The following is a 26,164-nucleotide window of genomic DNA, read 5'->3' on the forward strand; positions in this document are numbered from 1 at the left end:
CCAATATATTCTTTGAATTCCCAGTCAGACAATGGCACTGTATACCAGTAGTAAAAATTGTGGGTGCACGTAACCCCAATATATTCTTTGAATTCCCAGTCAGACACTGGCACTATATGGCAGTAGCAAGAAATGAGGGTATTTGTATTCCCAATATATTCTTTGAATTCCCAGTCAGACAATGGCACTGTATACCAGTAGTAAAAATTGTGGGTGCACGTAACCACAATATATTCTTTGAATTACCAGTCAGAAACTGGCACTATATGGCAGTAGCAAGAAATGAGGGTATTTGTATTCCCAATATATTCTTTGAATTCCCAGTCAGACAATGGCACTGTATACCAGTAGTAAAAATTGTGGGTGCACGTAACCCCAATATATTCTTTGAATTCCCAGTCAGAAACTGGCACTATATGGCAGTAGCAAGAAATGAGGGTATTTATAACCCCAATATATTCTTTGAATTCCCAGTCAGACAATGGCACTGTATACCAGTAGTAAAAATTGTGGGTGCACGTAACCACAATATATTCTTTGAATTACCAGTCAGAAACTGGCACTATATGGCAGTAGCAAGAAATGAGGGTATTTATAACCCCAATATATTCTTTGAATTCCCAGTCAGACAATGGCACTGTATACCAGTAGTAAAAATTGTGGGTGCACGTAACCCCAATATATTCTTTGAATTCCCAGTCAGAAACTGGCACTATATGGCAGTAGCAAGAAATGAGGGTATTTATAACCCCAATATATTCTTTGAATTCCCAGTCAGACAATGGCACTGTATACCAGTAGTAAAAATTGTGGGTGCACGTAACCACAATATATTCTTTGAATTACCAGTCAGAAACTGGCACTATATGGCAGTAGCAAGAAATGAGGGTATTTATAACCCCAATATATTCTTTGAATTCCCAGTCAGACAATGGCACTGTATACCAGTAGTAAAAATTGTGGGTGCACGTAACCCCAATATATTCTTTGAATTCCCAGTCAGAAACTGGCACTATATGGCAGTAGCAAGAAATGAGGGTATTTATAACCTCAATATATTCTTTGAATTCCCAGTCAGACAATGGCACTGTATACCAGTAGTAAAAATTGTGGGTGCACGTAACCCCAATATATTCTTTGAATTCCCAGTCAGAAACTGGCACTATATGGCAGTAGCAAGAAATGAGGGTATTTATAACCCCAATATATTCTTTGAATTCCCAGTCAGACAATGGCACTGTATACCAGTAGTAAAAATTGTGGGTGCACGTAACCACAATATATTCTTTGAATTACCAGTCAGAAACTGGCACTATATGGCAGTAGCAAGAAATGAGGGTATTTATAACCCCAATATATTCTTTGAATTCCCAGTCAGACAATGGCACTGTATACCAGTAGTAAAAATTGTGGGTGCACGTAACCCCAATATATTCTTTGAATTCCCAGTCAGAAACTGGCACTATATGGCAGTAGCAAGAAATGAGGGTATTTATAACCCCAATATATTCTTTGAATTCCCAGTCAGACAATGGCACTGTATACCAGTAGTAAAAATTGTGGGTGCACGTAACCACAATATATTCTTTGAATTACCAGTCAGAAACTGGCACTATATGGCAGTAGCAAGAAATGAGGGTATTTATAACCCCAATATATTCTTTGAATTCCCAGTCAGACAATGGCACTGTATACCAGTAGTAAAAATTGTGGGTGCACGTAACCCCAATATATTCTTTGAATTCCCAGTCAGAAACTGGCACTATATGGCAGTAGCAAGAAATGAGGGTATTTATAACCCCAATATATTCTTTGAATTCCCAGTCAGACAATGGCACTGTATACCAGTAGTAAAAATTGTGGGTGCACGTAACCCCAATATATTCTTTGAATTCCCAGTCAGAAACTGGCACTATATGGCAGTAGCAAGAAATGAGGGTATTTATAACCCCAATATATTCTTTGAATTCCCAGTCAGACAATGGCACTGTATACCAGTAGTAAAAATTGTGGGTGCACGTAACCACAATATATTCTTTGAATTACCAGTCAGAAACTGGCACTATATGGCAGTAGCAAGAAATGAGGGTATTTATAACCCCAATATATTCTTTGAATTCCAGTCAGACAATGGCACTGTATACCAGTAGTAAAAATTGTGGGTGCACGTAACCCCAATATATTCTTTGAATTCCCAGTCAGAAACTGGCACTATATGGCAGTAGCAAGAAATGAGGGTATTTATAACCCCAATATATTCTTTGAATTCCCAGTCAGACAATGGCACTGTATACCAGTAGTAAAAATTGTGGGTGCACGTAACCACAATATATTCTTTGAATTACCAGTCAGAAACTGGCACTATATGGCAGTAGCAAGAAATGAGGGTATTTATAACCCCAATATATTCTTTGAATTCCCAGTCAGACAATGGCACTGTATACCAGTAGTAAAAATTGTGGGTGCACGTAACCCCAATATATTCTTTGAATTCCCAGTCAGAAACTGGCACTATATGGCAGTAGCAAGAAATGAGGGTATTTATAACCCCAATATATTCTTTGAATTCCCAGTCAGACAATGGCACTGTATACCAGTAGTAAAAATTGTGGGTGCACGTAACCCCAATATATTCTTTGAATTCCCAGTCAGAAACTGGCACTATATGGCAGTAGCAAGAAATGAGGGTATTTATAACCCCAATATATTCTTTGAATTCCCAGTCAGACAATGGCACTGTATACCAGTAGTAAAAATTGTGGGTGCACGTAACCACAATATATTCTTTGAATTACCAGTCAGAAACTGGCACTATATGGCAGTAGCAAGAAATGAGGGTATTTATAACCCCAATATATTCTTTGAATTCCCAGTCAGACAATGGCACTGTATACCAGTAGTAAAAATTGTGGGTGCACGTAACCCCAATATATTCTTTGAATTCCCAGTCAGACACTGGCACTATATGGCAGTAGCAAGAAATGAGGGTATTTGTATTCCCAATATATTCTTTGAATTCCCAGTCAGACAATGGCACTGTATACCAGTAGTAAAAATTGTGGGTGCACGTAACCACAATATATTCTTTGAATTACCAGTCAGAAACTGGCACTATATGGCAGTAGCAAGAAATGAGGGTATTTATAACCCCAATATATTCTTTGAATTCCCAGTCAGACAATGGCACTGTATACCAGTAGTAAAAATTGTGGGTGCACGTAACCCCAATATATTCTTTGAATTCCCAGTCAGACACTGGCACTATATGGCAGTAGCAAGAAATGAGGGTATTTGTATTCCCAATATATTCTTTGAATTCCCAGTCAGACAATGGCACTGTATACCAGTAGTAAAAATTGTGGGTGCACGTAACCACAATATATTCTTTGAATTACCAGTCAGAAACTGGCACTATATGGCAGTAGCAAGAAATGAGGGTATTTGTATTCCCAATATATTCTTTGAATTCCCAGTCAGACAATGGCACTGTATACCAGTAGTAAAAATTGTGGGTGCACGTAACCCCAATATATTCTTTGAATTACCAGTCAGAAACTGGCACTATATGGCAGTAGCAAGAAATGAGGGTATTTGTATTCCCAATATATTCTTTGAATTCCCAGTCAGACAATGGCACTGTATACCAGTAGTAAAAATTGTGGGTGTATATAGCCCCAATTCTATTGCTAGGGGACTTGCAGGGTATTTCTGGGGTGAAGGTGGGGGGGCACACCGTTGGAACGGGTATCGGGGTATATATCGGGTATACGGGAATACACTGACAGTGTATTCCATTCAGGATCCTGGGAAAGCTGGGTTGCGGCGATTGAGCCCGTTAGTGCCACGTTACACTGACAAGCTTCTCCCTGGAATTTAGCTCTTATAAGAGCTGTTGGTTGTCTTCTCCTTCCTATCTAGCCTGTCCCTGCCTACCCAGAATCTAACCCCTAGCTAACTGGACGGAAACCTCCGTCCCCGGTGAATCGCAAGCTCAGAATGACGCGAAAATGGGCGGCGCTGTTCTTTTAAATTAGAGGTCACATGTTTTCGGCAGCCAATGGGTTTTGCCTACTTTTTTCAACGTCACCGGTGTCGTAGTTCCTGTCCCACCTACCCTGCGCTGTTATTGGAGCAAAAAAGGCGCCAGGGAAGGTGGGAGGGGAATCGAGTAATGGCGCACTTTACCACGCGGTGTTCGATTCGATTCGAACATGCCGAACAGCCTAATATCCGATCGAACATGAGTTCGATAGAACACTGTTCGCTCATCTCTAGTAAAGATGCTTGAGTGCCTATGTACACTAAATAAAGCCCAATCTAATAAGTATTCAAAAAATGCCAAAAAGATATACTGCAAAAGGCGACAAAGAACCCGCACATGTGAACAGGACTCTATTGCCACACGTGTGAACAGGACTCCTATATCCCGAAATACATATGAGGCATAAAAGCGCTGCAGTCGAATCGGTAAATATTTAAACAAATAAAATATAATGCCAACATTACGCTCTAAAATATTCATTATACGAATGTAATTTCTTCACATGAGTTGTTTTAGGATGTCTTTTTCCTTTTTTAACATTCATTATACTTAGGTTTTCCAGGTACTCAGCCTTTTTCTTCTTTTCTTGTCTTTAATATTCGTTCCATTATTCTATTCATTGTACGTACATTATATGAATGCTATTATGTATGTATTTTGAGACATGAGATGTGTTACTCAATATATATGTTGTGAGTTTCTATTCCTACACATAGACTCAGAGTTACGCCCTTATTCATCTGTTGCCCATTAACCCTAGTTCCCTGGGTATATATTATGGGCTGGGGCATTAGCAGTTTATCATCATGAATAAGAAGCAGTAGCTTTGAAACGCGTAGGTGCCTTTCCAGTCTTGTGTACATCTCCTCAACATGTCTCTGTAAGTTTGAAGAATTTTTTGCAACTATATTTTTGTATCTGGTGCTTTTTTATGGACTTTGATCACTTTTATTAAAAGTTAAGTTTTAAACATATCATAGTGGCCTGGTGCGGGACTTCCTGCTTCTATTTGTTTATCCATTGCCTCGACCGGGAGGTTATTTATCCGTGCACTGAATGGCCAAGGACTTTTCACTTGTATATATTTATACACTTTTGGGCCGTGGACTGCTTTTGCTCGTTGATTCATAAAAAAACATCCATTACTTATAGCATGATTAAGAGACGTTTTATTTGTCCCGAAATGCGTAGGCTTGTCGACCACTTTTCCCTTTGGTTTTGTAACTGTTTTTATTTTAGTCTTTGTATGATTTAAAGTTAAATTTTATATTTATATGCTGGTGCTGATATTTTTATCTCCATCTTGGAGTCACACAAGTCTCTTGTCCTGGACTTTCTTTCATGCATCGGCTTTTACTTCATATGGTTCTTGTTGAGCTGTGGGTTTTTTTTTGTTTGTTTGGATTTCAGTCAATTACAGTAGCTTTAAGTACTTTACGCTAATGCATCGGTAGGCTAAAAGCCGCTTCAACATGGATGGTAAAGTCTATCAGAAATACATTACAAGCTACTATTCTTTGTTCTGAATCAAAATACAGATAGTTTATCCTAGTAGAAAAATTGTGGGCGATTAATCAAACAAACTGCACCAGAAATCTGGAATAATTTGCTGCAAAAAAAATCTAACTGGACTCCTGCCACATTTATCAAATGACTTCTACAAAAAATGGATGTGTGGTTTTGCCAGAAGGGGTGTGATCTCACTGAAAGTGGGTGTGGCCTTATCTGCAACACTGTGCGCCAACATGTGCCCAATTTTGGTGATTATACATTGTAAAATTGTCCACTCATTACCAGTGGAGCTTTGGCTTTGCAGTCCTTGCTTTGTGCAAAAGGTGACACTGGCAGGGACTTGTGCCTCACATTTTTAGAAGCAAGCTACTATTCTTAGTTCATTAGTCTCTTTAGACTAGAAAGTGAATCAAAATACAGAGAGCTTATCCTAGTGGAAATATTGAGGGCAATTTATGAAACAAAATTCACCAGGATTCGAGAAAAATTTGCGACAAAAACTATCCAACATAACTTATGCCACATTTTTCAAATGTTTTGACACTTTTCATACACAATGGCTTTGCAAGAAAGGATATGATCTCACTGAAAGTGGGTGTGGCCTAAGTTCCAACACCGCGCCAACAATGTGCCCAATTTTGGCGATATTCAATTTTAGACACTTTGATCAATCTGGCACAGTTTATCACTTTATAGCCTAAATCTGCAATTACTAACTTTTACAGACAGTATTAAGTAAATCTGCCCTAATTGCTTGGTTAAGCTAAAAGTTATTTTTGCATACCTCCCAACCGTCCTGGATTCTGCGGGACATTCGCAGATTCGGGGCCCTGTCCTGCAGTTCCAGTCGGTGGGAGGTATGTCCCGGTTTCAACTCATCTGCTTCTGGAGGTGAATACATAGGCGAGTAAAGCAGGTGCTTTTGTTGGTTTGATTCCAATAAAGTTTTGCATGCTCTTCCAAGTTGGAGCAAGCGCAGAGCTTCTATTAGTGGTCCCCACCTATACTGGAGGCGTGCCATTTGGTCGATTTGGATTTTTGTTTACTCTTCAGGGTTGTAAAAGGACACTGCTGCTCATCCCACACTCAACGGTATTTAGAGTTTATTCTGCCTCACTGGGGAACCTCCAATTGTCAATTTATCCTGGATATACCAGTTGCTCGGTGCTTCACTGTTTTTCACATTGCTCTTTAAGTAGTTATCCTGCTCTTTGACTTCAACCTGACTGCTCTCTTACATAAGATTAATATCCATATTTAGCCTCATACACAGACCTCTATGGAGAAGGGAGGGGTGACTAGAAGGCTCTTGTCAGCTGGTTAAATGACTTATTGCCTCATTCATTGCACTGGTAGCCCCTTATATACAAGTCTAGTAGTGTTAAAAGTGCATAGTGTACAGAAAATATTTCAGTCTCTTTTCTAGTAGTCTCCTCCTACCCTTCCCCTCTTCATAGAGTATTAAATAGGAAGTAACTCAGCCTGAAAAGTAAAGAAGACAACATATTTAACTGTAATAAGATATATTACAAAGATTCTTATATTCACCTTAAGTATTCATTCATGTATGCATAGTTGTTTATAACTGGGGGAGCAATTTATGTCTTTATTGGGGTTGAGCCGATCTTGAGATTTCAGGATTGTTTTTAAAATTCGATTTCCGATCATTTTCCATCTGAACCCGATCCTAATGCAAGTCAATGGGATTTTTTAATGATCGAAAATTGGATTTTAAAAAACGATCCTATTCACTACACAGTGTGGAGTTCAAAAATGGAAGACTTCCATTTTTGGACTCCATGCTGTGTAGTGATTAAAAAATCCGCCAGCTACTTAGTCTCCCCTGCTGTCCGGTTACCTGCAGAGAACTGCTGCATTGCTCACATCTCCCCTCCCTGTACCCGCCCACACTCTCCTAAGCCACAACAAGCCCCGCCTACTCCCAGCATCAGTAACACTAGCCTAAGGACGCGGGGGCATGCCCGACGCTCTGCAGGTGTGTGAATGAGAGAGGAGAGGACCGAGAACAATGTCTAGGAGCTCCAGGGAGCGGCAGCTGTTCTATGCAGGTAAGTTCAGCGATCAGGATCGGAATTTCGTTCTCTATCTTTTTTTTAGGTGGGATCGGAACCCTATTGTGATCGTGAAATTTACTCGATCGCCGATCAGGATCTGATCTTTTCATCCCGATCACTCAACCCTAGTCTTTATACATTTATTTTTTCTCCACGTGCTTTCCTGCTAAACTTAAACTAGTATGCATACTCCTGTGAACCTATTTATCTAAATGACAATTCAGACAAATTACTTCTTAGGGGTCTAAAGTGTGCTCATGCACACTGAAGAAGGGGTATATTTACCCACCTTCACTGAACAACTCCACGAGCACTAGAGAGGAGTCTAATGAGGATCACTGGACTCATCTCTGGGTAAATATAAAGGACTTGGTTTTTAGGCTTTCTTTACATGAACACGGACAGTGTTACAACAGGGCTATTTGGGACCCTAAGCTACCAGTCTATAAGAGCCTGCAGGTGGTTTCGCTATCCAAATCGATCTGACATGTTCCCTTTAAATGGAGTAGAATTAAACAAATCACAAACAAATATCACAAGTAAAAAAAATAAAACAAAAACGAAAAAATAAATCCTTTACCATTTCATAGTCAGGTGCTTCCATTCGACACTTCAGACTATTCACAAGCTGGACAAGGCTGCTCATTCTGGAAATAAAGGAAAACCCTTCAATTTGTATACAGTATTTATCCATACACATATAAAACCTGTGAAATAATTTGCATTCACCTTTACAATTAGCTATTTTATGAGCATGTTTGCAATAAAAAAAATAACCTGGGTTGCAGTAATAATACATTCTATAATAATACATTATATTTATATAGCGCTGTACAGTAACAAAAACTGGGTGTATTAAATCCTATAAACAGGGATTCTTCTTTAGTACTCACATGGTGGCAAAATGCTGTTAGACTGTACTGTGACTGATGAATTAGAAAGTAATGTAGAACATATGGCATATGACCCACACAAGTCTCTACCTAGCAAAACACATTTATCTGATACAAAGGGCACCTGAGCCCCTAAAACTTGTGGCTCCTGACATTCTCATAATAATAACATCATTTCAGCTGTCTTGTTGAAGGTGTGATTTGATGATGAAGCAAATGCCTGGTGACAGTTTAAAGACTGACATAAAACAAAACTAGAAAACCAGTGGACTGAGCAGAAAGTGTGATTAATGGCTTACTTGTATGTACCTATACAATAGTATATGCAGCTCAGCTTAACAATCCAACAACTACATCTACTGGCAATCCTAAGGCATTGCAAGGGAAGAATGAGAAATCTATTCTTGTGCAATGCCAGGTATCTGACTTGTACTGATCACTTTTATACAGTCACTTTTATACAGACTTCGAGCTGTAACCTACCAGCATTATTTGCTTGACTAATTTCTGTAGATATTGTACAGTACTGTGCGGAAAAACCGTAATCCAGCGTACAGTATGAAAAAGTGTCTGTTCTACCAGCGTGTTGATTTTTTTTCTATTACAGCAAGCAGAATTATAGAAGGAGCTCTTGACTAAAATACAGGTATTTACAAACAGGGTTGTGGAGATGGCAAGTCAAACCGCCAACTCCAACGCCTCTATTTTTCCAAAACTTGACCCAGTTCCAACTACGGCTCTTACTCTTTTACAAATGGCTAATTTCCGATAAATTCTCATCCATGGCAAAGCATGAAACCTTAGAAGCATGGATACTTCTCACTAATCTAAGCTGGCCAAAGTTATGTGAAAGAAATGTACCAGCAGGCTTAAACAGACCAGACAACTATCTAGAAATGATTGACAACATCCATAAATTGTGCCTGCAATTTCAAGAGAGCGGCGGTAGTAAATATCGGCTAGAGATGGCAGCACTCATTACACAGGACTATGCTAATAGAACAGAATTATGTCTGCAAGAACATCTGCTTCTTACTAGTGAGGATTATAGCAGGAATGATTCAAGTATGGATACTATACCATGGCAGTGAGGAAGAAGCTAGGGACTAAGAGGAACATGGAAACCTATCCTACTTTAGGAAAAAAAATGTAGTGATTGTAATGATACAAAAGAGGAACAGATCATTAAAAAGAGGTAAAATCATCCTGTCATCTCTGCTCCCACGAAACGATGTCCCTGAACACATCATCAGGGAGATCAACATAGAGCTGGCAACCAAAATCAGATCAACACCAGTCATCACCCTGGCACAACACTCCTCCATAAACCAGCATCACCTATACGACGATAAACACCTCAACAAACAAGGAGACAGTCTTCTGGCCAAAGAACTTAAAGACATAGTGCTCAACAGAACCCCCCGGCCCATACCCCATATGAGACAAAAACCCATGGAGAAGTCACCTGTCAGGAAAAAGCCCCAAACACCACATCCCCCTCAACATACAAGACAAAAACCCGTGGAGAAGTTGCCTGGCTGGAAAATACCTCAAACACCGCATCTCCCCCAACAAACTGGAAATGGATACTTCCATAAACCATGGCGGAAGCCACCTGTGCCATACAGGGCAAGGCAGAACAGAGACATGGAGAGGATAGAGACCATGTTCAGCACTCTGTGCAGCACACTGATCCCGACTGTACTCAACATCAACGTTGTCTGAAACAGTCCAAAAAAATCCCTAGATGTCACCAGACAAAATCTGAGCTGTGCAGGGTAAGATAACAGAACATAACATCGACTACATTGGGATACATACACCTACACAAGCTTACATTCCATTCTAAATCCATAGGCACTAATATAGAGCGCCCCCTTTCCCCTTTGCAATTGCAGTTAAAACTACCACTCTTCCGTGAAGGTCTTTTGGATGATTTAGGAGTTTCTCTGTGGTTTTGTAAGGTCAGACACAGATGTTGGACATGCGGCTTGTAAGCTCGATTCTAGTTCATCCAAGATGATGATTTACACATGAACCTTGCCTAACAATGTATCAATGGATCTTGCATTTTGCATTGGGGAACAGTCATCATAGAAAAAGGCCTTCCTCAAACTTTTCAAAGTTAGAAGCATACAATTGTCCAAAATGTTTTGGTGTACTGAAGTATTAAAGGGCTTTCCCACATTATCAGTTTATCCCCTATCTATATCAGAAAATGTTACCTGCTCTAATTAGACCAGTGGTTGGGCAGCGCATGCCTCATTGCTCAAAAAAGCTAATTTACACATTGAAGAGAATGGCGATCTATCGGCAACGAAGACACCGATTCACAAGTGGAAAACAGAGTTTGTTTCACTTGATCCAACCTCTCTATCTGCAGAGCTGAGTTGATATACTGGGCTCTGGTAACAAAGTCCCTTTTATCGACACATGCTATATGACAAATATATTCGTCTCCGCCTCCTGTACTGCGATTATATTTATTTAAAATAAAAAAAAACTTTTTTTATTGCCCCAAAACGTACTGATAGGGATTGTAGATTTTGAGCCCAATATGGGACAGTGACTGACACGGTCTGTAAAAGTGCTGTGGAATATGATGGCGCTATACAAGTAAGCATAAGCAGTAGTAAAACATAGAAACAAAATACTTTATACATTGGGTATTGCTGTAATTGTACTGACCCACAGAATAAAATTAACATGTCATTTATATCGTATAATGAACAATGTAAAAACACAAATATAACCCAAAAATGTAAAATTTGCCATTCTTCTAGTTATCCACCTCACGTGAGATGTGAGACATGAGATGATCAGAAAGCATCAATTCTGACATCTGAATTTTAATGTTTATGGCGTTTACATATACTGTAACTGCACGTGTTCTCCGAGACACTGGTTAAAGTGAAAGTGTGAGTATACGCACCTCCACTTAAACCAGTGATATTTCTAAATCTACGTGGATTACAACCATGATCTTGGTCTTATTTTAAAACAAAGATTCCTGGCTCCAGAGGTAGAGCTGTTTAAAGTTACATTGTCCTTGAACGTGTCCTGCTTGGGGTGATCTTTAATGCACTTTGCTAAAGCCTGGAGCAGGGCTCATTCAGAACTGTAGGGGGGAGGGGTTGTTAATGCCTATGTACTTCAACATGGTTCTGTTTAAAAAATACAACTTGTCTTGGCAAAATCAAGCTGTCATACGGCTACATTAATGGACAAATTAAAAGGTAATGGCTCTTAGGAGACAGGGATGAAAAGGCAAAAAAAAAAAAACTCTTTTAAAGCTCCAAATACACGCAAAATTGACTTTGGCTCTGTTTTTATAAAATTGCTCAACTGTTTATATAGATAAATTCTATGCATAATTATGTTCAAACAAAAATTATCCTTTAAAGGTAACGCGCTACTCTCATTAGTTTTACAGATATTAAGTTATATAATGTGTTTTTTTTCCATATACGTTGCTGCTTATCCAGTTTTGCTGGTTGCAGACATCTTGAAGATATATACTGAAGATAATAATGCATAAATGCAATCAGGAGACTTACCCATGATTAGAAGCCCATCTTTGTACAGTCTCCTCACTATCATCCTCACAGAAATCTGCAAATGCAGCTTCCAGATCTTCAAGCTGACGTATGCGGTTCTCTACACAGTCAACTAAGGCCTCCTTTGGAAAGAAATAAAAAAAATTATAAATATACCATTATTTCATTACTTGTGAGAAAAATATTTAGATCTTTATACTACAAGTAATATACAGTACGTCAAAAATATTTTGTGACCACTATAGATAGTTCTCTGGTTTTGCTTTATTTCTTCATGGAGTCACGAGGATAAATCTGCATTGCTCTCAGTGTCATGAATAAATGTATAGTGTAGACCTTAGTAGAGATCAAACTAATGGCTGTTCCAGTCTTCTGGCGTTAATTTAAAGCGCTAAAACCATAGCAGCATCTGCATAAGTGCATATTCACAGGACTGAGTAAATTAGCTAAGTGGCATGCGAGAACCGTGAAAAAAATAGAACATGTTCTATTTTTTCACAGCTCAGACTATTGGGACCATTTTCACAAACCCAATTCACACATTGAAAATGGGTGCCATGTGAATGCGCTGAATAAATGGCTGAGTCTCTGCTAAATTGTGTGAATGAAGCACAACATTAACAACTGCAGTAAAGGTGAATCAACATCAACTGACCAATATTTGTTTGAAAGGTTCCTGTAAAAAAGCTCAACGTATTTAAAGGGGTTTTGCCATTAAAGGAGGAGTTTTCCTGAGATTTCAGACTGAAAAGGCTGTATGTTGGATACAAGCACGATTTGACAAATGCGTTATCCTGACAAGCTTAGCAGAGAATAGCAGACGGTGCTCACAGACACTTCCAGAGTGCACGCTGGAGACTAACTAACATATGAATAAAAACAGGATCAATCAAAAACTACTGAGGCGATTTACATATAAAAGGTATGTGTGGAATAGCCTTTCTTAAAGGCTATGCAAGTATGTGCGTAGGTTAAAAATGACTTTTCCCAATGATAGAGCCCCATCCATTGATACACAGAAAAACAAATCTTCATGGCAAATGGAAGAAGGGGGTCTGGTGGATGTTCATACAATGAATACAGAGGAGGGGGCTTGTTCTCCTCACAGCCTCCACACACATCTGAATATTGCTTTCTCTGTGCACTGGATTGAACAGTCTGCACATCACACAGCTTACAATGTAAGAAAAGTCTACTTATGTACTTGTATCTACGACCAGCTACTTGTGTGATGGCATATTATTCACAAATAGTAAACTATTTTCCGGAATATGCCTATAGATTGCTCTTTTCTTGTTTTTGAGATCTTTTTTAAGCTGAATCATACCTGCATGCATTTGTCCTCTATTTCAAGCCCGGTGTTCCTGGATCAACTAGATTACGCTCACTTGGGCTTTTCTCAGCTACAGAAATACATATAAATAAACCAGTAATAGTTATAATGGATAGGGGAGGGAGGTCCGGACTACTAGTTATTGTGCACGTCCACAGCCTTAGAGGCAAATGAAAAATGAGCTGCCATGATGGGAAAATTATCAGCAGAAAAATGGATACGATACTATGTATGAAGGTTTATGCACTCAAAGAACAGATTGACCAGCAACATCCAGCACATATTTCAACTTTTCATGAAAATTTGAGTATCCTTCTAGCAATATTTTGTGGCCATGAAGGCCTCGTGTACATTGTAAGGTCAGATGACTAAATGCACTCTTAAATGCATGTTACACAAGATTCTATGTGTAGAGCCTTTAAAGGGATTCTATCATTAAAAAACACATTTTAAACTAAGAGCACGTAAAAATAGCCTTTATAAAGCCTATTCATCACTTACCTTATCTTGATGGTCCGCACTGCTGTTTTTGAATTTTTTATTAATTCTTCATTGTTCTCAAAGCACAGGGGAGTGTTCCCCCTGTGCTCTGAGTACAATGTTGTCATCTATTCCAGCACCGCCTTTCTTCTGCTCCGTTGGCTATTCTCCTCCTCTTCACTCCTCTTCTTACAGGAGACCACCGCATAATGGCCGACAGAACAGCCGACTGAACATGTCCGTCGGCCATTTGGGATGGTCTCGGACCAACAGACATGCTCAGTTAGCTGTTCTGTTGGCCATTTTGCAGTGGTCTCCTGTAAGAAGAGGAGGAGAATAGCTGACAGAGAAGAAGCAAGGCGGCGTTGGATAGGATTACAACACTGTGTGCTATCTGAACATATGGGGAATGCCCCCTTGTGCTTTCTGAGAACAATGAAGAATGAATAAAAATTCAGAAACAGTGGCGCGGACCGTCAAGATAAAGGTAAGAGATGAATAGCCTTCATAAAGGCTATTCCTACGTGCTCTTAGTTTAAAATATGCTTTTTAATTTTACATGATCAATGCAATGAAAGGCAATGGTGTTCATTTAAAACATATCTCCAGTTATAAAGATGTTTTCATAAATGAATAGTACAGGTGAAAATATGAAAATGTGTAGCATATCTTATTATAGAAATGTGTTTCCTTTTCAATTTATTAGGCTACTCTCCTTCTCATCTTCAGTCAGACTGTTTATTCACAAGTAAGCCTGACAAGTGGAAAAATAAACATCTTTCCTTAATAAGATATATTATAAAGCTTTTCTTTATATATTCAACTTCACTATTTATTTATGCAAAGCTGTTTATAACTGGAGATATGCCTTAAGTGCATCTGCACCTTGTTTCTAGGTCGTGCCTCATTCTGTGCAGTGGTAACGCCTAACCTTGAGTTAAGAGTTTCAGAAGAACTCATTCACTCAAAGAGTAGCAGAATGCAACAGCTGTAGCTATGTGTGTGTGTCTTTTCCAACAGCCTCCCCCCACCCCCATACACTTCTAGGTAAAAAGTAGGTCAGTGGAGAGGAAAATATTTCTTTAATAAAGATATATTACAAAGTTTTTTTTATATTAACCTGTACAAGTCGTTTTATATTTGGAGACATGCCATAAAACCTATTGAGCAAAATTTATCATGGGTTTTATGCCCATTTAGTGGTGCAAAAAGCTGCATATTTTAGCATATGGATTTTGTCTGTGCAAACATTTGCAACTTTTAACTTTGTTACTTTTTATTCTTGTTATTGTTTAAAAGCATTGAGAAAAAGTAGGGCAGGTTTTGTGGGAGAATAAGATCTGGCACAGATTTCAGTTTCTGGCACTTGGACAGTCAGAGATGCATCAATCATTTTTATTAAAACTAATGTACCTCTTCATAAATCTAATGCATCTTACGCCTGCAAGTAGAAAATGCGGGCCTAAATAATTTCCACACTATATCTAACCAGGAGATTTTAAGCTCTGTATCAGAGAAACAAAGCGATAACCTCTATAAAAGGTATATTAAAGGGGCTCTATCATTGGGAAAGTCATTTTTAACTAAAAACATCCTTGCATAGCCTTTAGAAAGGCTATTCCACACCTACCTTTAGTATGTAGATTGCCTCAGTGGTTTCTGAATAAGTCAGTTTTTTATTCATATGCTAATGAGCTTATAGCCAGCACAGGAAGTTCCCAGCAGCACTAGTCTCTGCTATTATCTCCTATTTGTGTGTGCAAACAGGAAGCAGCAGCCTGTGCTGTATACAGCCATAGGAAACAATAGCATGATGCATCGTGCACCAGTCTAATTAGCATATGAATAAAAACGGACTTATTGAAAAACCACTGAGGCAATTTACATATTAAAGGTAGGTGTGGAATAGACTTTCTAAAGCCTATGAAAGGATGTGATTAGTTAAAAATTACTTTTCCCAATGATAGAGCCCCTTTAAGAAATCAAGGTAGAACATTTGGAAAATGAGGAAATTTCCCACTTTATATTAGTAAAGGCAACATTTTTTGGAGTTAAATTGCTCAGTCAACTGCATCGAATTTCTTCTACTCAATTTGACAACAGGCGCGGAGAAGATTGTTCAGGTAAGCTGGATGCTATAGTTGCCAACTACAGTTAATAGGTCCTGTAATGAATAAAACATTTGGGTTTTGTACAGTTAGTAGCTTTTGCAACTTTACCACCCAGTGTGCTTGAGCAGCTTAAGAGATTTCAACTTACCTTTAAGGAACCAGGGCCTGGTTTTTTGAAGCTGTATAATTCCTGCAAAATTTTATATTCCTCCTGAAAACAAAAGCAGCAGGTAAAACAAAGAGCCAGCAACACATCATGGCACCAGAAAACAGAAAATGCAACTGAATGAGAAAAGAGAGAGAGCTGGTGAGGCACAAAGGTACAGATGCTAAAATCCAGGGAACGTTAGATAACCGTAACAGTCTATTGCATGGCTAATAAGATTGTTCAGACTGTTATTAGGAATTGTCCACGACAGTTCTAGTTAATATTCTAGAAATTGAAATACAATTCGGTGGTTTAGAATCATTAACACTTGAAGATCTGAAGGTCTAAGATCTAATGCAGATCTAAGATCTGAAGGTTTAATGCAGCAATCATTGTCTTAAAGGCTTTGAGGAAGACAAAGCTGACGTCATACTAGTGTTGTGATTTACTAACACCAATGGATCATGTTGTCTCACACTGACTTTTAATTGGGTCCACTGAGTTTCTTCATGATTTTTTTTTTTTTTTTTTTTAAATGTAGATTGTGAGCCCCACATAGAGCTCACAATGTACATTTTTCCCTATCAGTATGTCTTTGGAATATGGGATGGAAATCCATGCAAACACGGGGAGAACATACAAACTCCTTGCAGATGGTTTTATGCCCTTGGCGGGATTTGAACACCAGGACTCCAGCGCTGCAAGGCTGCAGTGCTAACCACTGAGCCACCGTGTGGCCACATGAGTTTCTTCATGATTTTAATCGTGGCCTCCAGGGTCCATCTATCCAGTGTCTCAGAGTCTGGTCCATGATCAGGCCCAAAGCCAAAGTTAAACTGTAGACCCAAGCTAAGATTCTGGCTCTGATGTGAGAGCAGGCCTTGGGATACTATTGCAGCCACACGACAATATTCTCAGTGACTATTACCGCTTCCACACCAATGGCAGACAACACAATGACAGATGCTGGAATCGATTAAAGACACTTAACACCAGTGTGCAGCAGCCCCTGCCCCAGGACCATGAATGTCTGAGGAATGACTGCTACACGCTGGTATTAACTGACTTTGATCAATTACAGAATCTGTTAATCTTTCATCTGTCATTGGCCACATTAAAAGCCCTTCAGTCCATTGCATTTTTATAAATCATTTTAGTAGAGAGTCAGATACACTATATTGAACTATGCAACAGCCTGACTTAATCACTTAGGTTGCATGGTCACACATAGATGGCCGTAGGCAGCCGGAACGTCAGCCCTATGTAGTAACCAATGTTTGCATGATTGTGCTGTATAATGATGCAGTTATTGACAGGCGCGTGTGGGTGGGATTTCAGCCGCATATGGCTACCACTACATTCATCACATAGCTATTCATGCATAAGCAACAGTTACAGTAATGGTTTCAGGCTTAAATAGCAATCTCTAAGGATTATTTATAGCTACACATTATTTGCATTACTACAAATGTTGTACTCATCTGTGACTACAAAATACTCCACACAAATATGAAAAGATGTAGTGCGGCTCCTGGTCACATCCTAATGTAGGTAATAATAATAATACATTTTATTTATATAGCGCCAACATATTCCGCAGCGCTGTACAATTTATAGGGTTCAGATACAGACATACATAACAAAGAACGTCATTTCACACAATGGGACTGAGGGCCCTGCTCAAGAGAGCTTACAATCTATGAGGTAGAGAGAATGACACAAGAGGTAGCAGGGGAGGCATTGCTTATACAGTGTTCAGACAATTTTGTGCATTAGGAATTGTGATAGGCTTGTCTGAAAAGATGCGTCTTTAGTTTGCGTTTGAAACTGTAGAAGTTGGGAGTTAATCTGATTGTCCGGGGTAGAGCATTCCAGAGAAGTGGTGCAGCTCGGGAGAAGTCTTGTATACGAGCATGGGAGGTTCTGATAATAGAGGATGTAAGTGTTAGGTCATTGAGTGAGCGGAGAGCACGGGTTGGGCGGTAGACAGAGATGAGGGAAGAAATGTAGGGAGGTGCGGCATTATGGAGAGCCTTGTGGATGAGAGTAATAACTTTATATTTTATTCTATAATGAATAGGCAGCCAATGTAGCGACTGGCACAGACCGGAGGCATCGCTGTAGCGTCTAGCCTGATAGATGAGCCTGGCCGCTGCATTCAGAATAGATTGTAGAGGAGAGAGTTTAGTGAGGGGAAGACCGATTAGTAAGGAATTACAGTAGTCAAGGCGAGAATGAATCAGAGAGACAATAAGTGTCTTTAGTGTATCTCTGGTAAGGAAAGGGCGTATTCTGGAGATGTTTTTGAGGTGGAGGTGACATGAACGTGCGAGTGATTCAATATGAGGGGTGAAGGAAAGGTCTGCGTCAAATATGACCCCAAGGCAGCGGGCATGCTGCCTAGGAGTTATAGTAAGGCCTGAGACTGCAATGGATATATCAGGGACAGATCTGTTAGATGGTGGAAACAGTAGTAGTTCAGTCTTAGAGAGATTTAGTTTCAGATAGAGCGAGGACATGATATTAGAGACAGCAGAGAGACAGTCACTGGTGTTCTGTATGAGTGCAGGGGTGATGTCACGGGAAGATGTGTATAATTGGGTGTCATCAGCATAAAGATGGTACCTGAAGCCAAATCTGGCGATGGTTTGTCCAATGGGGGCTGTGTAGAGAGAAAAGAGCAGGGGGCCGAGGACCGAGCCCTGAGGAACCCCAACAGCAAGGGAAAGAGGAGAGGAAACAGAGCCCGCAAATGATACACTGAAAGTGCGGCCTGAGAGATAAGAGGAGAACCAGGAGAGCGCAGTGTCATTGAGGCCAACTGAGCGGAGCATAGTGAGGAGAAGTTGATGGTCAACAGTGTCAAAAGCTGCAGAGAGGTCCAGAAGAATAAGAAGAGAGAAGTCACCATTGGATTTAGCCTTTAGTAGATCATTAGAGACTTTTGTGAGAGCTGTTTCAGTAGAGTGCAGAGCGCGGAAACCAGATTGTAAGGGGTCAAGCAGAGAGTTAGCAGAGAGATAACGGATTAACCGAGAATAAACCAGGCGTTCCAAAAGTTTAGAGATGAAGGGGAGGTTAGAGACGGGTCGATAGTTAGCAGCACAGGATGGGTCCAGGGAGGGTTTTTTCAGTAGCGGGATTATAACAGCATGCTTGAAGGAGGATGGGAAGATTCCAGAAGAGAGAGAGAGGTTAAATATTTTAGTAAGGTAAGTAGTGACAGCAGGGGACAGAGATTGGAGGTGTGAGGGGAAGGGGTCACTACTGCAGGTTGTGGGGCGAGATGAAGAAAGTAGCTGGGAAACTTCCTCTTCTGTGACAGGTTCAAAAGATGAGAATGGACAGTCTAAAGTGCGGCTGGTGAGGGGATCAGTACTATCGTAGGTGTGGGAGTCAATGCCACCTGGGGCTTGGGCAGTAATTTCCTGACGGATCTTATCAATTTTATCATGGAAATACATGGCCAGGTCATCAGCACTAAGGTCTGTGAATGGCGTCTGCACCTTGGGTGTGAGTAAGGAGTGAAAGGTTTCAAAAAGCCTTTTAGGGTTGCTGGAGAGAGAAGAGATGAGGGCGGTGAAATAGTCTTGTTTGGCAAGGTAAAGGGCAGAGCTATATGTTTTAAGCATAAACTTGAAGTGGAGGAAATCTGCAGGTGAGCGTGATTTTCTCCATAGACGTTCGGCACACCTAGAGCAGCGCTGAAGAAATCGTGTCTGTGGCGTGTGCCAGGGCAGGTACAGGTAGGTACAGATTAGATACAGTTTGGCCGCTACACAAAGCGATATTGTACACTTGAGTCAATGTCATGCATGGTATTATAGGGCCAAAAAAGTGCCTATACCATACACTGTCATTGTGTTGTCATGTCATGTGCTATTGTTACAATTTTCTCAAGTTATTATTGAATTCCTCTGCTGGATCTCTATCCATTGATTTACTAGTATCACATCACTCAACTTCAAAATGTACATTTTTGTATATATCTTCTGACATCATTTACTGAAATTTATCAATCATACATTTTATCCAAACATCTTTAAATTACATATTGCAACTGCAAACATACTGACAGATGCTTTCTTGTATAAGCACACATAGATCTATATATTCTCACTTGGTATAAGTCTTTGGGAAAGTTTACAAGCACTGGAATAATGGGCTCATACATACCTGTGTATACATTTCTTTGAATGGATTCTTTACTGAAAAGAAATCTAAATCTATATCCAAGACGTAAGCATCCCCTTTTTCCAAAACTTCTATAATGCTTCTAGCAAGGTTAGAATTCAGATCACTGTTTGTTTCCATGCTGTCACAAGAGGAAGAGCCCTTTCTCATATTGTCTTCTGCTCCTTCATACGCAGCCAAAGCAACTCCCTGTGAAGACACGCATTGAAATGCAGAGGCAGGACCACCTGCTACTTCATCATTTTCTGCAAGCTTCAGCTTTTTAGCAGCAGATTCACCTTTGTCTGCATCTTCACAGCCTGGTTCCTTTACAGGGTTCAACAATATGACATCCAAATGAAGAGGTTTGGGGTTTTCAAGCTGTTCCTCGGGAACATAAAGACCATCACTTAGAAAGTAATCATCTGTGCTTGTGACCCTGAATTAACAAGATTGAAAACATTTTTGCAAAGTACAATTTGGAATTCTGCTCTTTACATCTCACAAATACAGGTCAATGTGCAACAGTAAAGATTCAATTCACTCCAATAAACTTGTCTAGGAGAAGTATAAGATTTGGAAAATGTCACCCACAAAGTTTCGGTGAACTCAGCAGGATCCATGTTATACCAGTTTTGCTATTATTTTCTTATTCCATATTAAGACAAATGCAAAATTCAGAGTAATTTGGATTTTCAGGGTACAAATATAAAAACAGAACACAGTATAAAGGGAGTCTGTCAGCATGGAAAAGGCTTATACCTTGTAGTGGGGTCTGTGGACTATGTTTTACTTTAGTTTTGAGAATTGTTAGCTCATTTGTACAAAAGTCACATTTTTCATGATATGCAAATGATTTGGAAGTGCTTTGGATTGTGGCACACAATGTGGATAGGCTTTGTATCTAGTTCTGCAGTTTGCAGTTATTTGCATAACACAGCTAACAATTCTCATGAATAATATCAAGTAATGAATATACTCAGTAGAGTCTCCAATACAAGGTACTGGGACTAGATGCATAGCCCTTTCCTTGCTGCCAAATTCCCTTTAACCTCATGTATGTTTCTTTTCCTTTAGTACTGATGTTCCAGTTTTCATAAGGCTGGTTTCAGACTGCCATGTTCAGTCTGTGAAATACTTACCGTATGTCAGAGCCAAACACTGAGCAGGGACCAAGACTCCAAACATCATCTATGATGCTAGGAGTTCCCACCTCTCTGTGATACTATGGTTGGCAAGTTTGTCAACTGTTTCCATCAGCCGCCAAAATGGGAATTTAAGGTTAGGTTCACATGTAGGAATTTGCCATGGATTTGGGAATGGATTTTGCCCCCAAACCCATGGCAGATTCCGTCTTGAATCTGCCTCCCACTGCTGATAATGGGAGTCGGAGATCGCAGCAGGACACAGGAAAAAAAAAAAAAAAAAAAAAAAAAAAAAATCAGCGTCCTGCTTGATCTTGTTGCGGATTCTGCGGCTCTGGAGTCCCTGCACTGCATCGGCATTCCATGGCAGCAATTCTACGGTAGAAAATGAAGAGAAATTTGTCTTCGTTTTCTGCTGTGTGGACTTACCCTAACGCTGTACTATTAAACAAGCTGTAAGTCAAGCTAGGTTGTTACAAATATGATATTTGTGAAAATTTAAGGACACCCTGTGTTCTGCCCAGTGTAAGATAACATAGTATTTTTCTGGAGTTTTCCTAAAATCTAAATAAAAAAAACAAACAAAAAACATTAAACTATTTTGTAAATATATTGTATTGATTATTTTGTATTACACTATCCATTGTTCTAGAAACAGCAGACAAGTCATAACAGATTACCTGATGTACTATAAGGGCTCGTTTACATGGGGCGGCGTATTTTGGTCCTGATTTTGATGTGGGAAGTCAAATTTGACCAAAATGCGCCTGCCGTGATTGTTGTGGCTTCCCGCTCCGGAATGAATGGGCCTAGTCTGGTGGGTTCTGCCACGAGGTGGATGCCTTGGCTGAATCAGCCGCGGAATCCACCTGAAGAAAGGGCAGCTTGCTTCTTTTTTCTGTGAGCGGGAACAAACCGCTAGTGGAAAAAAGAATGGTAGTGGTCTGCATAGACCTCTATTGTGAGGGTGTGGATTTTGAGGAGGATTCAGTGCCAAAATCCGCCCCCTCTTGCCCCATGTGAGCGAGACCTAATACAGTTTTTCGGGTAATGTTTGTTTAGAGATGACTATATGCTTTAAAAGGAGTTGTCAAGGGCTGCACAATTTATGTCACATGCTTTGGATAGGACATCAGTACCAGATGGGTAGAGATCCAGCTGATCAGCATGGCATCAACTTTATTGGTTACTGCGAACAGCTTTGTTTTTTTCTAGTATTGATTGTGCCAAGTATTGAAGCTCAGATGGCAGTGAGCAGTATTAACAGGCAGAGTCACTACAACAAGCATATAGTAGTTTCTAATAAACAATGAAGGGTACTTCTTTTAATGCAGTGGCACCCTTCAATTAACTGATTGGTGTCACAGGGGGTGGGGTGTAGGGATTAGGAGACCACCACTGATCTTATATTAATGCGCTAGGTTCACACCTGCGTTCAGGGTCTCCGTTCTGTGGTTTCCGTCTTTTGCATGCCAGAAGACGGAAACCACAGACCGGGTACAGCCGTGAGCAGCGGTGAGCGTTTATGCTCTCCGCCGCAAAACCGTTTTTTTTAATCTGGACACAGAGTACTGCATGCCCGACTCTGTGTCCGGATTATAAAACCCGGTTTCGCGGCGGAGAGCATAAAACGCTCACCGCCGCTCACGGCCGGACAGCTTTCTCAGACTCCTGCAGGTTTCCATCTCCTGCCTCTGTTTTCTGCAGGAAACGGAAACCTGCAGTACGGAGAGGAGAACGCAGATGTGAACGAGCCCTATAGTCTGTTTTTAAGTTACCTGTCACCATAAAAATGCTGTCTAGTATGCTGGCTCCATGTCATAGAGCAGGGGAGATGAGCAGATTGATAGGATTCAGTATAATCTTTCTGTTCATTTAATTATCTGTTCTTTCTCTTTGGAAGGAATAATTGAGTCTAGTGGGCGGTCCTTACAGTTAGTAACAGCTATATCTGTATGCATAATCACTGTTAGGACCGACCAATGGACCCAATTACTCCTTCCAAGCAAACAAAACAATGTATCAATCTTCTCAGCTCCTCCTACTCTATAACATGATGCCTGCAGATTACAGCGTGATTTCATGGTGACATGTTAAGGACAGGCCAGACATTTTGCAGTCCTGAATAGCCACTTTACGCCTTATAAATAAAATCACTATATCCACACATTTCACTCTCTCACAGTGTATGTAGATGGAATTAAAATGTACCACTATTCATTTGAGCAGTCTATGAACAAGTTCATGCATTATGGTTATCTGGTCTGACTGCATATCGTGCGGAGTACACTTAAAAAGGACTTTATGGAAAATACCTTATTGTAGTTGTAGACTTGTCCTTGCCAACCAGGAAGAAATGATTGCCTTCTTTGATCTGCTGGGCCCATGAAGGATGGAGCCATACTACATGTGAGAAATGTCCAGCATATACTACAGGCATGATCCAGTTCTCAATACTTAACTCACTGCAGAAAAATAAAAGTTATATGAGTTGGGAAAATGAAACTACTGCATGATAATTTGCATATGTGGTAATGTATGCTTATAGTCCTTCCATATGTATTTAAGACATAAAAAGACAAATTGGCATTCCATCGCTTTATTTTCTATTATGCTGTATGTTGAACTGACAGTACTTTTGTTGAATGTTTTATAGCATATGGCTAATTGTGCCAATTTACTTTTCAGTATAGTTTAGGAAAAGTTATCTTGAAGCAGGAGACACAGTGGTCGGACAGCGATGTCCCAATGGGGGTTGTTTGGTGAACATTTTTGTAATATACTTTATTAACCTATCTAACTTACTTTTTCATAGGAAGCAGGCTAGAACAGCAACTCTAGAATGAAGCTGTTATCATAGAAATCTGTACAAATTTGTATTGCCAATACTTAAAGCTGTAGCAAACCTCACCAAAAATTCTTTAAACCTGTACTTAACTCAGTAGTCCAGTACTCCTTAGAACTCATGAGTGTACCACGCCTGCGCAATACATTCATGTACAAATAAAATAAAGATGGCTGGCGGTGCATGTGCTGTATACTCGGCCCAAACCCGAGATGGCTAAGCCAACAGCGCACGTGTGGGATTTGGATCCCACTGAAGACGGCCTCAGCTGCTTACACAGCGAAGATAGTGGCCAAGTGATTGTGATGCAACGGCACAGGAGACGGTATTCAGGGGTATGATGATGCTGTGCTTGGAGCACAGGAGGAACGGTGCCTGTACTCTCTGAGCTTCATTAACATATATGGAAAAAACTATTTATTTCAAAAACAGCAGCAATCAGCACATACACAGAGGTAGGGCTAGCTTAGTCTTTCTAAAGGGTATTCCTACTTTCGTTTAGTGAAAAATCAGTACCACCAATTATATACTGTTATGATACTGGTGTACCCAGGATAACGTACTTAATGTCATATGTGGGTATAAACTAACGTTTGGGCAAAAATAGAAGGAGTACTATTTTGGTTTTTGGAGTACAAATTTAGACAGTTTGGTTTTTGGACGTCAAACTTTTGCAGAGCCCTGAAATGCCAGTAAAGTAGAATCCCCTGATATGTGACCACATTTTGGAAACTACACCCCTGATGGAATTTATCCGGTGGTACAGAGAGCATTTTTAACCCCAAGTGTTGCTTAATTTATCTTCCAGAAATGAATACGCGATGCGGAAAGGTGAAAATGACAATTTTTCCAGCATAATATGTTGCACCCAGATATGAAGGCTCCAAAAGCAGTTGTGCCTGGGACATCTGCTAACGCTAGGTTCACACCTGCATTCGGCACTCCATTCTGTGGTTTCCGTCTTCTGCACGCAAGAAGACGGAAACCACAGACCGGGTCTGGCCGTGAACGGCGGTGAGCGTTTTATGCTCTCCGCCACAAAACCGTTTTTTTAAAATCCGGACACAGAGTACTGCATGTCCGGATTAAAAAACCCGGTTTCACGGCGGAGAGCATAAAACACTCACCGCCGCTCATGGCCGGACAGCTTTCTCACCCATTCAAATGAATGGGTGAGAGAGTCCTGCAGGTTTCCGTCTCCTGCCTTTGTTTTGTGCAGGAAACGGAAACCTGCAGAACGGAGACCGGGGCGCAGATGTGAACGAGCCCTTAACAGTTTTTGGAGTGCGTGTCTCTGCTGACAAAAGCTGGTCGCAACATATTGGGCACCCAAATGGCGTATCTCTGGAAAAATTGCAATTTTCACTTTTCATTACTTGCTGTGCATTCACTTCTGGAAATTAAATTAATGCAATGATGAAGAGTTAAAAATATTTGCTACGCAACTTGATAAATCCCTTCAGTGGTGTACTTTCCAAAATCGGATTCACTGCGGATTCTCCACTTTACTGTCAATTCAGGGGCTCTGCAAAAGTGGCATGATGTCCAAAAACAAAACTGTATTCCAAAAATCAAAACAGCGCTCCTTACATTCTGTGCAAAAACAGCAGTTTATATCCACCTATGGCATTAAGTACTTTATGCTGGGTACACAAGTGTCATACATGTGGGCATAAACTTCCGTATGGGCACAAAGCAGGGTGAAGATGTGAAGGAGCACTATGTGCTTTTAGAGTGCAGATTTAGGTTGCTGGTTTTTGGACATCATTTCACATTTGCAGAGACCCTAAAATTGCCCCTACAATTTCCAATTTACTGGCACCTACAGTGCTTTGAAAAAACAACATGTT

The 26,164-nt window shown here is 40.1% G+C and overlaps 1 protein-coding gene across 1 annotated transcript in view; it reads right to left on the reverse strand.

The window, feature by feature from the left end:
- The window catches only part of C4H5orf22 (chromosome 4 C5orf22 homolog), a 59,459-nt gene that overhangs the window by 16,297 nt on the left and 16,998 nt on the right, over positions 1–26,164 (reverse strand). Inside the window, exons 3-7 of the mRNA XM_075270945.1 lie at positions 23,785–23,934; positions 20,328–20,763; positions 16,152–16,214; positions 12,080–12,201; positions 8,210–8,276 (exon numbers count right to left, since the gene is read on the reverse strand). Of these exons, the coding sequence (XP_075127046.1) occupies positions 8,210–8,276; positions 12,080–12,201; positions 16,152–16,214; positions 20,328–20,763; positions 23,785–23,934 (838 nt within the window). The remainder of the gene's footprint in view (positions 1–8,209; positions 8,277–12,079; positions 12,202–16,151; positions 16,215–20,327; positions 20,764–23,784; positions 23,935–26,164) is intronic.

Source organism: Leptodactylus fuscus, chromosome 4, assembly GCF_031893055.1.
Source record: "Leptodactylus fuscus isolate aLepFus1 chromosome 4, aLepFus1.hap2, whole genome shotgun sequence".
Lineage (NCBI taxonomy): Eukaryota > Metazoa > Chordata > Amphibia > Anura > Leptodactylidae > Leptodactylus > Leptodactylus fuscus.